At 63.1% G+C, this 16284-nt stretch overlaps 1 protein-coding gene across 2 annotated transcripts; it reads right to left on the bottom strand.

Annotated features, from left to right (window-relative positions):
* Positions 1-4037: 4037 nt before the first annotated feature.
* Positions 4038-16030, bottom strand: SCARF2 (scavenger receptor class F member 2). Of its 2 annotated transcripts, XM_070626764.1 has the most exons (12): positions 15744-16030; positions 11885-12010; positions 10633-10691; positions 10427-10528; positions 9695-10214; positions 9367-9585; positions 9097-9225; positions 8446-8549; positions 8249-8366; positions 7906-8021; positions 6548-6700; positions 4038-5773 (listed from the first exon to the last, which is right to left on the bottom strand). In XM_070626764.1, the coding sequence occupies exons 1-12, from the start codon at positions 15905-15907 to the stop codon at positions 4878-4880; spliced, it is 2706 nt and encodes a 901-aa protein (XP_070482865.1). In that variant the 5' UTR covers positions 15908-16030; the 3' UTR covers positions 4038-4877. The 2 variants fall into 2 exon arrangements, with proteins under 2 accessions (XP_070482865.1, XP_070482866.1); XM_070626765.1 differs by lacking the exon at positions 11885-12010 and having other exon boundaries at positions 15744-16023.
* Positions 16031-16284: the final 254 nt, after the last annotated feature.

The raw sequence follows: 16284 nt of genomic DNA, 5'->3' as shown, positions 1-16284 counted from the left end.
AAATAAGTCAGACAGAGAAAGACAAATACTGTATGATCTCACTAATATGTGTTAAAAAAAAAAAAAAAACAGACAAAAACAAACCAAGCTCACAGATACAGAGAAGAGACTGGTGCTTGCTGGGGTCGGGGGGGAATGGATGGAGGTGATCAAAAGGTATAAACTTCCAGTTATAAAATCCATTAAGTCCTAAGGATGTAATGGACAGCATGGTGACTACAGTTAATAATATGGTATCGTATATTTGAAAGTTGCTAAAGGGGTAGATCTTAAAAGTTATCACAAGAAAAAAATTTTTCTGTAACTATGTGTGGTGACGGATGTCAACCAAACTTAGAGTGGTGACCATTTTGCTATATATACAAATATTGAATCATTATGTTGTACACCTCTAACATAATGCTCTATGTCAATTATACCTCAATTAAAAAAAAATCATGTTCTTACCATGCCACCAAAAGATAAGAACCCAGAGCACAGGACCAGAGTGGGACTCCCCGTGTGGCCCTCGATTGCCAGTCAGGAGTGGCACCCAAGGGCTCCGAGAGGCCATTACCTTGAGGGAGTGAAGGGGCATCCGAAGGCAAGGTCCAATCCACGCCTCATCGGGGCACCCACACCGCATGGGGATGCAGCCCACAATTAGGGAGATGACTATATTCGGGCTACAACAACAGGAAGGAAGTTCGCTAATGAGGAACGTCTGCAAGGAAAGAAAGGGCTTGGGTTTTTCAAGAGGTGGGTAAACAAGGGAGTCATGAGGAAGGGGGGGTGTCATGGCATATGTAAGGGCAGAGTGGTCCTCCAGGGTCAGCCATTTCCCAGAGCACAGAAGAATGGCGTTCTCAACCATCACGCTTTTCCAGCGCACGTGGCTCCCGTCAACTTCAGGATTGGCCCTCTGACCCACTGCTTCTGCGTGTTTGCTGGCTCGTGTGTGAGTTTCCACTGTGTGCGTCTGTCGCAGTGCTCTGCATGCCTGCGTGTGCAGAGCGCGTGCAGGACTCGTATCTGAGTTTCTGGTGGAGTGTGTTTGTGTGTGTTTTAGGCTGAGGGCTCGCTGCATCACGTGGTCGGGTCGGCCGGGCTGTGCGTGGCTGCTGCAGGCTCTCTCTGTCCCTGTGTTTGTTTGCTGTGGGATGTGTGTGTTTCCTGGTGTGTCTGTCTCTGTGTTTCTGTGTGTCAGATGATGTGTGTGTGTTTGTGAGGCGTGTGTCTCAATGTTTCTGTAGATCTGGTGGAGTGTGTGTATGGCAGGTTGTGTGTGTTTGTCTGGTGGCATGTATGTATGTGTGTCAGCGTGGGTCCATCTGGGGGTCTCTGGCTGAGGATGTATGTGATTGCACAGTGAGTGCTCCTGTGGGTCTGGTGGGCTGTGTGTGTGTGTGTGTGTGTTGCAGGTTCTGCGTCTCTCTAGATGCTTCTGTAAGTTGGTGGTGTATGTTTTTGTGTTGCAGGGTCATGTCTGTCTTGTGTGTTCTATGTGGCCCGTGGTGCTGGTTGTGTGTTGCAGCGAGTGTCTGTCTCGGTGTGCCTGTGTCTGCCGGACACAGTGTGTATGGCGGAGTGAGTCTGTTTTTTCCTGTTTCTGTGCGTCAGCAGGATCTGGCGTGTCCTGCGGGTAATCATGCTTCCCCGCGTTCCTGTGGGCTGGCTGAATGGATCTGTTTGCTGTAGTGCGTGTGTCTCTCTCGGTGTTTCTGTGGTGGTTCTGGTGCATATGTGTGGTGTTACAGGTGTGTTTCTGTGGGCGATGGACTGTGTGTTTGTGTTGGAGAGGGAGTGTCTGTTTCTGTCTAGTGGACTGTGTGTGTGTCCTGGCATGTGAGTTCTCTCTGGGTCTGGTTGTATGTGTGGGTCCATGTCAAGTGTGTGTGTCTGTCTCAGTGTTTCTGTGCGTCTGGTGGTATGCGCGTTGTTGTGGGTGAGTGTCTCTCCACGTTTCTGTGGGTCTAATGGAGTGTGTGTTGTAGGGCGAGTTTCTCTCAGCGTTTCTGTGTGTGTGGTGGTGTGTGTGTAGCGGTCTCTCTGTGTGATGTGTGCTACGTCCCTTTTGAAACCCAGCCGGGCTCAGGCCTTCTCCAGTCCCACATTCCTCCCGCTCCTTTGTGCTCTGAGCTACAGAAAATATTTGCGTTTTCCACGACTCATAATTTTTCCTCCTCAATCGCTACCAGATGTGGGTCCTGTGGTCCCCATCCCCATGGCAACGGAGGTTCCAGCAGCCATGGTTCCCTTTTGTGGCGCCTGCCCTGGGAGCTGGCACTGCTGCAGGCCTGAGGGGGTGGGGAGGAAGCGTGTGTTGGGCAGAGGGGTGGGGAGGGGTCCCAGCAGCTCCTTCCCCAGGCAGCCACCCAGATCATCCCGGCGGCTTCTCAGCCTGGGTCGTGCCTGGTCTTCAGGCCACAGTGTCTGGGTCCCGTGGTACAGGCGGCAGGGGCTGGCTTCCAGAAGTGCAGGAGGCACCCTGGCTCTAGGAGGCACCCACACAGCAGGGATCCTGAAGGTCAGGGTCTTGGATGCCTGTGGGGCTCCCAGGGCAAGGGGAAGAGGAGCCCCAGGAAAGGCCCAGTCGAGGTGACCACTCTGGTCTCCCCACACTGTGCTGATGCAGACTGCTAAGGAGAGGAAGAGCTAGAGCCAGGGGTTGGGAGGCTCAGAGAACAGCAGTGTGGCACAAGGCGGTGCTGTGGGGAAGGGCACAGCAAGACTGTGATCTCAACCACTGCCCTGCCCTCAGTTATTGCCCTGCCCTTGCTGGGCCCAGCTGAGCATCTGCCCCTCCTGGCTGACTTCAAGCTTGTGTTCTCAACCCCAGCAGCCAGCATGGCCTGGTGCCCAAATGCTAGCCAGCCACAGGGCCACGGCTGGGTGGGTGCCCAGCTGGCCCAAAGAAAGCAGCATGCCCTGGAGACAGCGAGCCTACATTTCACGTGCTGCCTGACCAGGCCAGGTGCAGGGACTGCCTGTGCAGCCCACGCCAGATGTCCTGTCCGTGGCCTGAGGCCATCTCCACTCAGGTGGCTGAGCCCCTGTATGGGTGACTGAAGTTGACCTCAATGTGGTATCCGGCCAGAGGGCGACAGCCTTGCCAGGTGAGATCCCAGAGCTGCTGGGGTTGCTGAGACTCATGCTGTGCTGGGGGCTGCAGGGCAGAGGTAGTGAGAGGATTGGAGAATCCTGGCAGAATCTCCTGAAGGAAAGAGCTGAGCATCTAAAGATGGGAAAGAGGCCCGCCCAGCAGAGGCAAGGAGATGGGAAGAACCCAGATGTATGGAGGGCAGTGGGCGCTGTAGAAAGATAAGGCTCCGTTGCTCAGGAAGGTCACTGGGGAGGCCTGCCTGACAGCCTGAAGCAGTGAAGACACTAGGGGACAAATGGTCACAGAAGGCCAGGCCAGAGGGAGGGCTGGCCGAGGCCAGGCAGTGGGGTGCTGCCTGCGAGGCCAGCCAGGGCTGTGAGCCAGGCATGCTCCCCTCCCTCTCCTCACCTCCCGAGGACAGGCGGGGTGGGCGGGTGAGAGTTTCCGGCTGAGGACAAGCAGCCCATTGAGGCGGACAGCGGGGCTCTGTGCACCACCAGACCGCCTTGTTTGTGCCAGATGAGGCCCTGCTGGAGGCTGTGCCCGTGGCCCACTGCACCCTGGCCCCAGCCTCTGACCTGCCCCAGCCAGACCAAACAGCTCAGAGCCCCCAAGTGTAACAGCAGTGGCCCAGGTCAGAAGCAGCCCCACACACTGGCTCCTTGTAGCCAAGGGACTCCACCCTATCTGTTCCAGTCCATCCTTCATCCCAGGCGGTCAGTCCAGGATGAGGCAGGCCAAGGTGGGTGCCCAATAAATTTGATAGACAAATGAATGATGAGCAGATGGGCACAACCCACTTCCAGTGTGGTCCCAGGAGACCCAAACCTGGGCTCCCAGGCTCTGCTTAGGTCGAGGGGTCCTGGCGGCATGAGTGCAGGTGGAAGAGGTCACGTGCAATTTCTTTGGAGGGACATCCTTGTTTGAGGCCCAGCAGATAAGAAGCAGTCAGAGCACAGGAAGAAAGAAGGCATTTTATTAAGAAAGCTTTGGCCAAGCCCCTACCAGGAGGAGCCCATCCTGGGGCACCCGGATGGGGTGGGAGCAGCCCTGCCGGGGGCCTATAAATATGTCTCCTCAGGCCACTGGAGTCGCCCCTCTGATTCCCACGGCTGTGAAGTGGTGGGAGGCCATCAAAACCAGCTTGACAGCTGAGGGGCCAGGGCTGGGGAGGCTGGGGCTGGGGGTACAGGGAGGGGAAGGGTTGGGACGGGCGGAGGGAGCCGGGGAGAGCTGACCCCTGAGGAGCAGAGACCAGCCCTCCTCCCCAGGCTCAGGTCAACCAGATGCCCGGGGGCCAGGCCAGCAGAAGTAGCCTTGGGCTACCAAGGAAAGGAGCCTCCAGCCAGAGGCGCCAGGCCCTGGCCAATGAGAGGCAGGCAGGGCAGAAGCGCTTTGGCCTCAGCCAATGAGAAAGCAGCCCCAGCCAAGGGCGCGCCTGGCCAGTGAGAGGTGGTCACTAGGCAGAACCCTCCCGTCCTCGGCCTTCGAGACCCGGGCTGGTGGGAGCCCTCCGTAACTCGGCCATTGGGAAGGGAGTCGCCAGCTAAGCGCCTGTGAGGCCTCGACCAAAGTGACGGGACCTTCCCGCCGGAGCGCCGTGCTCTAATCAAGGAGCCGCCGCTGGAGCCTGAGCCAGGGGGATGCCGCCTCCGCCAGGCCGCTCCGGGCCTCGAGCCCCTGGAGGCCGCTGTGCCCAGGCCGCCGCGGGAGACGCCGGGGGGCGCGGGACGCGGGGTGGCAAGCAGCGCTGCGAAGCCGGGGGAAGCTGCGGGCACCGCGGGGCCACCGCCTGCTACAGGGTGGGCGCGCTCGCCCTGCCCAGCTCGCCCGCCGCTTCCCGGCTCTTCTTGCGCGGCGGCTTCTGGATGGGGGTCTTCTTCCGAGGAGTGTCCGGCACGGGCGCGCAGGCCGCCGCCTTCTCGGGCCCCGGGGCCTCGGACGCACGGGGCGCGCGGGCCGGCGACGCGGGCAGCACCGAGCGCTTGGCCTTCTGCGGCGGCGCCGGCTTCTCTCGGGGGCCTTGCGCGCCTGGGAGCCCCTCGGCGCGGCCCAGGCTGCGAGTTTTGTCCCGCAGCTCCGCGGCCAGCAGGGAGGCGGCTTCGGGCGCGCTGCGCGGGGGACCGCCAGCGTCCGTGGGCTCCGAGAGGCCAGGGCCGCGGCCTCGCGCCCGAGCCCGGGGCGGCGAGGGTGCGGCGACGGCTGGCCCCTCCTCCGCCAGCCCCGGGGGCCGCGGCATCACGTCTCGGGCCCGGGGGCTCCCGGGCTCCTCCGGCCGAGCCGACGTGTCGCTGGGCGTCCGTTTCCTCTTGCTGGGGCTAGGCGTGGCCTCGAGGCCCGAGGGTGGCGGCGAGGGCGCACGGGCAGCGGCAGCGGCGCCGTGCTTGCCGTGGATCCAGGACACCTTGGGCTTGGTGGCAGGGTCGGGTGGCGGCGGCTTCCTGCGCTCAGGCGATGGCGAAAGGGACAGGCCTCCAGCCTCGCCCCGCGCCCGGGCCGGCCGGGCCTCGCGCCGGGCCACGCGCGCATACAGCGCCCCGCCTGGCCCCTCCACGCTCGACGCCGACCGCTCGCTGTCCGAGGACGCGGGGAGGGGCGTCGCCTCCTCAGCTGACGCCGGCGCGGGCGAGGGCGCCAGCGCCTCCGCAGGGGCGGTGGGGGCCTCCAAGTCCCGGCTCTCGGTTGGCGCCTCTGACGGGGCGGCGGGGGGAGAACGGGGCGGTCACCAGCTCCAGAAAGGGCTCGGGCCGTCCAACATCCAGGCGCAAACCTTTGCCTTCCCCCTATCCCTTCCCTCCCCTCCCCCCTCCCTCTTCCTCCCCGCTCTGGCTGGTGCTCAGTGGCCCTGGCATCCAGAAATGCCTGGCGCATTAACCACAGTGAGCGCTAACCGCAAACAACAGTGCCTTGCCTCGTCTCGCACCCCTCCCCCACCACATCCCCAGCCTGGGGGGGGCCACCATCATCAAATTTGACCCTCGAACACCTCCAAGGGGATTCATTATCCTTCTTTAGGAGATAAGGCTTCTAAGGCTCAGACGTTAGTCACCTGCCCAAGGTCACCCAGTGGGATGGTCAGGGGAGGAGAGGCCAGAATCCCAGCCCATCAGGCTCCTTCCCAACGTGTGTGGGCCAAGGCTTCAGGCAAAGGTATGCCCCCATATTCTACAGACCCCTCCCCTACTCCTGTCTCCTCTGCCACCTCCTTCTCTTTGCCTGGTCTACCCCAGAAGTGAACCTGGGCTATAGCAAGAGACAAGAGAGCCACCCACCTCCCCAGACCCCACGCCAGTCGAGTGCCAGACAGCACAGAACCCCACTCTGCAGCTCAGCTGTGTGTCCAACCCCATTAACAGCATCACCATGCCCTTCCTCTCCGTGCTGCCTGTTCCCCAGCGCACATAGATCTTATAAGCTGGAACATTTCACTGGGCTGGAGCCAGGTGCAAGCAGAGCGGTACTCACCCTCGTGGGGTACGCAGTACACAGGGCCTTCATCAGTGGTGTCGAAGGAGGAGAAGGAAGCCCGGGAGGACCACGATGGAGAGGGCTGCTCTAGCCCCGAGGGTGGCTCCAGGAAGCTGCAGTTGAGTGTGTTATCCAGGTCATGATGGGCCACTGGGGAAGAAGGAAGGCACAGCTGCCCAGGGCCCCACCTGCCCCAGCCTGTGCCCGCCCTAGCCCTCCTGCCACAAATGGAGTGTCCAACACCAGCCCTACCCCAGGCTGTCGGTGGGACAGACAATTGAACAGGCTGAGTGACACTAGGCCAGGACCGGGGAATGGGTAGCAGTGAACCCAGGAAAGAGAGAGAAGAGAAAACGGCATACTCAAAGATGCAAGGCTAGCTTATGCAAACCAGGGACCTGAAAAAGGTTGGGCTGAAGTGCTGGGAAAAGAGACAGGGCCGGAGAGAACACCTGGCTAGGGACCAGTAATCAGGGCCTCTAAGCCATGCTTCAGACCCTGCCTCATGGGCCCTGAGGAACCTTGGAGCATTTTTTTCAGCCCAAATGTGTAGTAGCAAGGCCACCCTTTGGCTCAGCACATCGCAGCAGGCTGCACCCCAATGCCTGGCCTCCACAGGTGCAGACCCCACAATCGGGGAATCACAGAGGCTGGCTGGCCTGTCTTCTTTCCACAGATAAGATGTGGAGTCCAGCCCCCACACCTGTGTCCACACATCCCACTCTGCTGAGTGGGCCAAGGGGCTTTCTCAGCGCTCTCAATCTTTACCTCCCAGGAGACTGGCTTCCCCTCCCCCTCATCTTCTGAAACAAGTGGTCAGTGTAGACAGAGAGAAGCAGCACCTCCCCCAACCTGGAGTCTTGAGGTAGGCGGGGGTGTGGGGACCAGCCTGCCACCTTCACGGAAGGACCCAGGGCACTGCAGGGGATCCGGGCAGGGGGCCGGGTCTTCTTCGTGTTGGCAAAGCTTTCCCATGCACAGGCGCCCCGCGTTCACCTGCAGCTCCCCACTCGGACTTAGAGCGTACTCCAACAGACTGTGGAGGGCCTGCCCGACCCGGATGTCCACACACCCACACCACACCCCAGGTGCCATCACTCACACTCACCAAGACGGGCCCCAGCCTCCCACACATGCCCCACACCTGCCTGCACTCCCAGGACTCCTGCTTTCCTCCCCGGGCTCGCCTGAGTCAGCATCGCCCCTTTCCTTCTCTCTGGTCGCACCTCCCCAGGCCCACCCGTATCCACACTGGAGGCCCCGCATTTCCTACACCGACCCCCTTCCCACCCATTTCCCAGCAGCCTCCTGCGTAGAGAGGTGTTCCACCAGAGACCCCGTGCTGGCATCCTTACCTACCACCTTGGGCAGCTTCTGCCTGCGGAGCGGGATCCGGGGCAGCTTCATGCTAATACGGCTGAAGCGCCCGCAAAGTCGCTGCGGCGCCTTCTTCCTCCCAAACTTGAGCTCCCTGAGGGGTCGGGGGCCTGAATGAGGGGGCGGGGCTTGGGCGGGGCCTGGAGAGGGCGGTCCGATCTTGGCGCGAGCCGAAACACGGGAGGGCGGAGCCTGAGCTAAAGATAGGCAGGGGTACGCCCTAGGGGCGGAGCCTGGGCATGGGCCAGGGGCAGGGTGGGCGGCGCGCCAGACACTGTGCGGTCTGAACTCAGTAGGGAGCGGGATGGCATCCGGGCTCACCGGCGTGCAGGGTCCTTGCCGCGGCAAGCGCAGCAGCAGCCGAGCAGCGAGAGCAGCAGGCCGAGGAGCAGGGCAAGCAGCGCGCCCGCGCCCATCACGCCCTTGCGCTGGTTGGTCTCTGTTGGGAGGAAGGGGTTAGCGCGGATGCCGGCACACCCGCACCCGCCTCCAACCGGACGCTTCCCCCACCCACTCACCCAGGCGGCAGGCACCAGTGACCGGGTCGCACGAGTCCTCGTGGCAGCTGCAGGCCTGGGCGCAGTCCACACCATGGAGCCCGGGCGGGCACGTCAGGTTACAGCTGCCGGGGCGCGGGGTCAGGGAGGGCCACAGCGGCCCTCGGTGACGCGTCCCGCCCTCGCCCCCGTGGCCAGCCAGCCGCGGTCCTGGAGCCGGTTCTCCAGCTCCATTCTCTAGGGATTGATGCTGCCCGCCGTCCCCCCTCCCCCAATTCTGGCACATACTGGGCGACCGATGTGTTGGAAATGAATGTGTGCACGGGAGAGGGTCTGGGGACAGTATCCATGGCCACCCGGCCGCAGTGCCCATTTGCCCTGACTCTCGTATGAATGGGAAAAGGGGCTACCAGGCCAGGCCCTTGTCTCTAAGTGGAGGTCCCTGGTCGCTCTACACCAGCTCGGGGTCTCCTCAGCCCTGCAGTCCTCAGGAGCCTCGGACCACAGGCTGAACTGATCGCCAGGTCCCGCTCGGAGCCCAGGCTCCACATCAGGGCAGGAAACTGCCCCAAAGAGCCTGTTGTCACGCCCTCAGCGGCAGCACCTGGGATCTGGCTGAAGCCCTGAGTGGGGTGCGTACCCTCCAACCCCTTTGGATCCCCGGACACTCACTGGGGCCCGTGGACGCCGGGGCTGCACAGGCAACGCCCCGACTGGAAGTCGCAGTGGCCGCTGCCGCAGTCGGCGCACACGAATGCACAGTCCTCGCCGTACGTGCCATTGCTGCACTTGGTCTCACACCTAGGAACGCGGGGAGGGGGCGTCCGCGGAAATGGGGGCAAACGAACCCAAAGCCCATAGTGCCCTCTGCGGGAGGCATGTGGGTGGAAGCAGGGCTGGGGGACTGCGTGTCGGGGGCTGATTCGGGCTTGGGCTGCTCACCGGTCGCCGATCCAGCCCGCGTTGCAGCGCGTGCACTTGCCGGTGACGTGGTTGCAGGCATGCCCGTCGCGGCAGGGCGGGCAGCGGTGACCGCAGCCCTCGCCGTAGAAGCCGGTGGCGCACGGCTGGTCGCACTTGGTACCGTTCCAGCCTGGCTCGCACGTCAGGCAGCGGCCCTCGGCCACCGTGCATGGCTGCTGGCCCTTGCACTGGCCGCATCTGGGGAAGGGGCGGGAGGCTAGGCGTGGCCCGGAGCCGCCTCACCCCCGCCCCCTTCGGGGGCCCGCCCTTTTTCCTCCCTCCTCCCCGGCTGGGGGCCCGCGCTTACCGGCGGCGGCAGCCCAGGCCGTAGAAGCCGGCAGGGCACGGCTCCCGGCAGTACTTGCCGCGGTAGCCCGGCTCGCAGGCGCACGTGCCGTCCACAGGGTGGCAGCGGCCGCGGAAGCACTGGCAGTAGCGCTCGCAGCGCGCGCCGAACGTGCGCTCGCGGCACTGGCAGCGGCCGCTCTGTTGCTCACACGGCGACGTGTTGCAGGCGCACTGATTATTGCAGCTGCGGCCCCACCAGCCTGCGTGGCACAGGCACGCGCCCGTCTGTGGGTCGCAGCGCGACGTGGCGCTGCAGTAGCACGCGCTGGCGCACTGCGCGCCCCACCAGCCAGGCTCGCAGCGACACGCGCCGCTCCGCGGGTGACACGCGCCGTGCTGGCATTGGCACGCATGCTCGCAGCGTGCGCCCCAGCGCCGCGCGTGACACGTACACTGGCCGGTCACATCCTCACACTGCCCGTGTGGGTGGCAGATACACAGTTCCTTGCAGTCGGGGCCCCAGAACTGGCGCGGGCACTCTGCAGGAGCGAGCGGAGAGGGTGGGAGGCCCGGGCGCTCGCCAGGGAGCCCAGACCCAATCTGAACCCGCCCGGGTCCTGCCCCTCGCCTTTGGGGACCCGCCCCCAAACTGCATCCAGTTCGCAGATCAGACCCCGCCCTACTCACAGGCCCCGCCCATCCCTCTAGGATCCCACTCCACCGCCCAGAGCCCGCCCGAATCCGTGCTCACTGGTGTCGCAGTTGGCACCGAAGTAGCCATGGCGGCAGCGGCACTCGCCTGGCCGCACGCACACCTCGTTCTCCGAGCACGTGGAGTTGCCTTCGCACACCGCTGCGGATGAGACGAGCCCAAGCTACCGCGTGTCCAGCCCCCACACTATCCCCTCCTCTCCGTGCCCCCACCCCCTGCCCAGGTCCCCAAAATGCCTCACTCACCGATCCCACACTCGTCCCCCTGCTGCCTCCAGCCGGCGCAGCACGTGGGCTCCTGGGAGCTGCAGGCAGAGAGAGGGAGCCTGAGCCCCAATCCCCGTACTCGCTGGGGCTCCCCAACAACCTGTGCCCTGGCCTCAGGAGGTGCTTAAGGAGGCCTCACTGTGTACTGGGTACTGTTGTAGGTTCGGGAGATTCCCAGTGAATGAGAAAGACACAAATGCCAGCCCTTGGGGAGCGGACACTGGGAAGCACAGAGGGCAGACCACCAACAGATCTAACCTCCAAGAAATTCCCAGTTCCCTCTACAAGGGACCTTCCCACCCCTCCCCATCCCACTAACTGCTCTGTGCCCTCCTCCCACATCCACTAGACCGCATGTGTGCCAGGACTGGCAGCAGTGAGGTGGGGGGCTGGGGAGGGGTCCCTGGGCCTAGAGGACCTGCTCAAGCATGGAGGTCTAGGGTATCCCCGGGGGTGGGGGCTGGGCCAGTTGGGTGTTAGGGATCTAGATGTGACATGACCTGGACAGCGCCAGGACTGGCTGGGCGAGACAGGCACAGCTGGATGCCCAGTGGGGCTAAGTGCCAAGGCAGATGGGCAGCCTCTCAGTGAGGGGGGGTGTGGCCACAGTGAGGTGTCTACCCGGTGGAGGGGCCTTCTGGAGGGAAGGGCACATCCGGGGAATCCTCCAGGAGAGTAAGGAAAGTAAGACTGTGAGGGCTCCAGGGCACTGGGGCAAGTTGTGGGGTGGAGGAAGGAGATAGTACAGCATCTATTTATACTTCCATAAAACCTTACTTAATTTTATTTGGCTTTAAAAGGTACAAGATGTTACCGCAGTAGGAGGTAAATAATTTATAACTGTCACATATCGGAGTGGTACAGCCTCCAAAACCCTGGGCTGATGGGGTGTGTGGGCACAAAGGTTTGGAGGCCCTGCCCATGTGAAGCCATAACCACTAGAGAGGTGCATGAGGGTGAGCCGGGGTGTGCCCACACTCAGGGACAAAAGAGGCTGAGAAGGGACAGACCCTCAGGCTGCAGCTTCATACAGTCCCATAATTCCTAGAAAACATTCACACAAATCCTAAAGGCACATTGCAACCATTCACACTTTAGAGAAAAGGAGTGTGCTTCTTCAGAGGATCTGAATCTAGAACCTGGATGTGGTGGTGGGAGGAGGCGAGAAGGGGGCCTGAGGACCCTGGTGGAGTGGGACAGACTGGGAAGGGAAAGGCTGCAGCTGCCTCACCTCATTCCCCTCAGAAGATGCCCCCAACCATTCCTCAGCTGGGGAGCATTGCTACACCCTAGATAGGCCCCAGGGCCCAACCGCACAGAAAGAGCTTGGTTCTCCCTCAGGCCAAAGATGTGGGACCTGTGGAACACAACCCATAAAATCTCAGACAGCAGGGAATGGGCCCAGCTTCTTTTCCACAAAGAAAACTGGAAAGCAGACACAGGGACACAAGTCAGTCCTGACTTTGCCTACCCCCCATTGTCTCCACCCACCCAACCCTGCCCAGGGCTGCTAGGTGCCCGGCTGTAGGTAGACCCAGGGCTGCTGGCCATCCCCTTTCTGCCTTTTCCGCCTGTTCTGAACCCAGGTCCCTGGGTGGAGAGCCTCTGCAGGTGTCCCTCCTGCAGGCAGCCTTGCCAGATGGCCTGCTGGGATGGCCCTGGAAGCACTGACCACATTCCACTCTGGCCACATGGCTCTGTGGTTGGGAGCCTAGTTTTAGGGCCACACTAAGTTGGATTTGATGCCTGGGTCTGCCACTTGCTGTGTGACCTTAGGCACAGAACTTCACCTCTCTGGACTTCAGACTCATCTGTAGAATGGGGCCCATGGGTTTAGCAGGATGATTAAGAGAATCAAGATGTGTCAAGCGTTTGGCATGAACTAAGAGCTCAGGCAAAGCTATAGTCTGCTCTCCAGCCCGTGCTGAGCAGGCTCCAGGAAGCCTCTCAGTTCACCTGTTCCCCCCTGCATGGCCAGCACCCAGGCCCCACCCCAGCAGAACTAACATCTCCCAGCAGGACAGAGCCCATGGGCGTTCACCAAGAATAGGAGGTCCAGTCTGTGGGACAGCCACCTTTCCTTCTGGAAAGGGCTGGCAGACAAGGCCAGGCTGTGGTGGCGAGCCCATTCTCCCCAGATCTTATGAAAGTGAGATGAGGAGAAAGACGACCTGGTGCAGGGGACAGTTCCTGCACTCCAGCTGTCAGTTGGCAAGCCCCTGGGGAGCCAGGCCACAGGCTGGGCCCAGGCCCCTCAGCAAGCGGGCCATGCTGCAGGCTGCTTCTGCCCTCTGTAGATCACTGTTATTGCAAACAAAGCTGCCACGATTTAAACCGTGATCTTGAACCTGCCCGTGCGGCTGCAGCAAAGCTCCCAGGAACACTGCTTGTTCACTGTGCCAGTGTCTGTCCCCATTCTCTCCCGAATCCAGTCAGGAGGCTACTCTGCCCCCCACACCATCTGGGACCCCATACCTGCCTGACTGTCCTCCTGCCCCCCCTGACATCCCTTCTCTGGTTTCTGACCCCTCCTTGGCTCTCTCTTCTCTCCACCATCCACACTAGCTCCCTCAAGAAGCTCACTAGGTCCCATCAAGACGCCATGCATCAGAGATCTCCAGTGGGGCCCTCCCCCCTCAAAACTGAACACTTAGCCTCCCCCTACCTCGAGTTTTTCCCATCTCAGGTAAGCCCTGTCCTTCCAGGCTAGGAGGCTGAAACGCCGGCAGCAGCATCCCTGATTCTGCTCTCTCACAGCGCACACCAGATCCATCGGAAACATGGCTCTACCTCCCAAACTGGACCTAGGAGGGCATGGGCCACTGGTCCCCTGCCAGGCCCCAGCCTTGTGAGAGCCCACTCTCACTCTCTCTGGTTTCTGCTAACTAGCCCTGCTTTCTGCCCTCCTGCCCCCAGGTCATCTGCCACCTGGCAGCCAACCCTGGTCAGATCCCATCCCTCCTCTGTGCAAAGCCACCAGGGGTTCCCATGGCCCTCAGACAAAAAGCTCAAGTCCTCACAAGAGGGGGCAGACCCCCTGTGGCCCGCCCACCCTCACTCTCTGGCCTCTCCTCCACCACACCCCTCCTGGGCTCTGCCCAGCCCCGGCGGTCCTTTCTGTCTTCCCTCGAGGCCCTCTGCACTCAGGGCCTTGCCCCACACACCACCAGGCTCCACCTCCTCTCCTGCAGCCCTCTGTCCTCTCAGCCCTTCTCAGCGGGGCTCCCCAGACCACCCTAAGGGAAACCGCACTCCCCACTCAACACCTCCTCCCCAGCACTTGCTAGACATCAGATGATTTGCTGTAAGTCCCCTGTGTCTTGGGGACAGGGGCGTTTGTCTCTGCTGCTGATCCCTGCACCAGTCTCAGGCCTGGCACACACTAGGTGCTTGGGATTTTATTGGCTAAGTGCATGCTCATCTCCTCTGGTCCTCCTGCCTCCAGGGGAAGGGAACCACTGGCAGAAGCCTTGCCAGGCCTGGCCTTGGGAAGATAACAAAAGAGATGGCCCAGACCTGGGGTGGGTGGCATCCACCGTGGCTAACCCTCCAGTCATCCCCCTCCACTCCATGAGGTGGGGACCACCACCAACCCTATTTGACAGGCAGAGACAGGTCTAGAGAGGTTAAGCGATTTGCTTGGCTCCACACAGGTGGGAAGAGGTGGTGCCAGGATCTGAAACCGAAACCCGGGCTCTTGGCTACTGTAATAGGCCGCCTCGCGGGGAGGTCTCGGGGGAGGGAAGTGGGAGCAGGCTCTCGGCAGCTCCAGCCTGCCACCAGATCGCCCAGCACGGACCCCGCGGGGAAGGAGGGCTGAGGCGGACAGATAGGCCCGGGCGGCGAGTGCGCCCTCCCCCTCTCCAGGCACGGCCCCGCCCGCCACCGCCGCTGCATTCCTGGGGCCCGGGAGGCCCGGGAGGCGGCGGCGGCGTCGATGCGAAGCAGATGGCGGGCCAGGCCGGCCCCCGCCCCGGAGGCGGGGCTCGCAGCGGGGAGGGGTCTGCGCGCCTCGGGATCCGAGCTCGGAAACCCCGCGCGGCCCCCTCGCAGCCCCTTGTCTGCGGCGACCGCCGTGCCCCCGGACGCGGCCTCCTCCTGCCCTGCGGCCCAGGGCGCCCCGACGGGACCTAGCTCAGCGCCCAGGGGCCGCCTCTCCAGCTTCCCGCCCTCGCGACGCCCCCCTGACAGCCCCAAGGCGCTCCCACACTCGGGCTCCTTGTCCTCGCACGGAGCTGCCCTTCACCACGTCGTCGCCTCTGAAGGCAGATCAAGTCCTCCGACCCCTGCACCCACTCCTGGCGTCCTGTTCTCTGCTCTTCGCCCTCCGCGCAACGTCCTGGGCCCGCTGCCCTCCGGCAGGGCCTGTCCCTTATTAGGTTCCCCAGCCCGCTCCTCGTGGGGCCCCACATCTGCCTGGCCCCTCCGCGCACCCAGTATCCCCACCTGGGAATTCCACATCCTCCTGATCCCGGTACATGTCATTGTCCTTTCGATTCCCGCTTCTGGTCCACTCTGAGCGCAGGCTCCTCGGTGCCCACCGCCATCACCATCCTCCTCCCATCCGCGCCCACTCTTTCTAAGACTCAAATCTGTCCTTCCGAGTCTTACCTTCCTCAAGACCTCCCCGGCTCCCCACCTCTCAGCAGCGCCGCCCCATCTCCCCTCGACCCTCACCCTTCCTCTATCCCGGCTCGAGCCACACTCGTGCTGGGGCCTTTGCACATGCCATTCCATCTGCTTGGAATTCCCTTCTCGGACTTCTTCTTACAGCCTTCACAAGCCGGCCCAAGGGTCCCTTTCCCTAGGTCTGAACCCTCGGACACTGCCCGTCAGCAGTCAGGGCGCGCACGCACCCCTTTCTCCCCTCAGCTGACTTCCCCTCCGAGGGATCTTCGGATGCACCGTCGTGGCCAGGCGCTCAGGCTCGGCCTGGAGCGGAGCCGGCGTCGGCGAGGGCGGCCGAAGGGACCCACGCGTTTGGCGTAGGGAGGTCCCGGGCGCACCCCCCGCCCCGGGCCAGGCGCCCCCCTCCCCGCCGCCCCGAGCGTGCCCCTCAGCCCCCTCCCCCAGCCTGGCCGGGCTCCTACCCGGGCGCACGGCACACGTTGCGGCCGCGCGGGTTCAGCTCCTGGGGCGCCACGGAGCCGGGCAGCAGCCAGAGCAGCAGCAGCGGCAGCAGCAGCGGCGGCGGCGGCCCCTCGGCTCCCCGGCGCCGCGCCGGCCCGGCGCCCCAGGGCCCTGCGCCCTCCATGCGGCGCGGGGCAGGCGCGGGGCGGGCGCGGGCGCGGGTGCGGCCGCAGCGAGAGCGGCCGGAAGCGGAGTGCGCGGCCGGGCGGGGGGCGGCAGGAGGGGCGCCGGGCCGGGCAGGAAATTCCACATCGGCTCCCTGATCCCGGGCCAGCCGCGGCCGGCCAGGCGGCAGCGCCCGCCCCGCGCGCCAGACCCCACCCTCCGGCCGCGCCACCGCCCCTCCGCGCGGCCCCCGCCCCCACGCGGCCGCTCGCAAACTTGAGGGCGAACTTGGAGGAGAACCGCAGAGCGTTGGGGGAGGGACGGGCCGCTGGGGCCGCCCGAGGAATCCCCGGTCCCGCGCCTTTTCCTCCCCTCCCCAGACCCCCATCGGCGAAG

This window comes from Equus przewalskii, chromosome 7 (assembly GCF_037783145.1).
Source record: "Equus przewalskii isolate Varuska chromosome 7, EquPr2, whole genome shotgun sequence".
NCBI classification, from domain to species: Eukaryota; Metazoa; Chordata; class Mammalia; order Perissodactyla; family Equidae; genus Equus; species Equus przewalskii.
The sequence above is the reverse complement of the archived record's forward strand: the minus strand, read 5'-3'. Positions and strand labels throughout refer to the sequence as shown.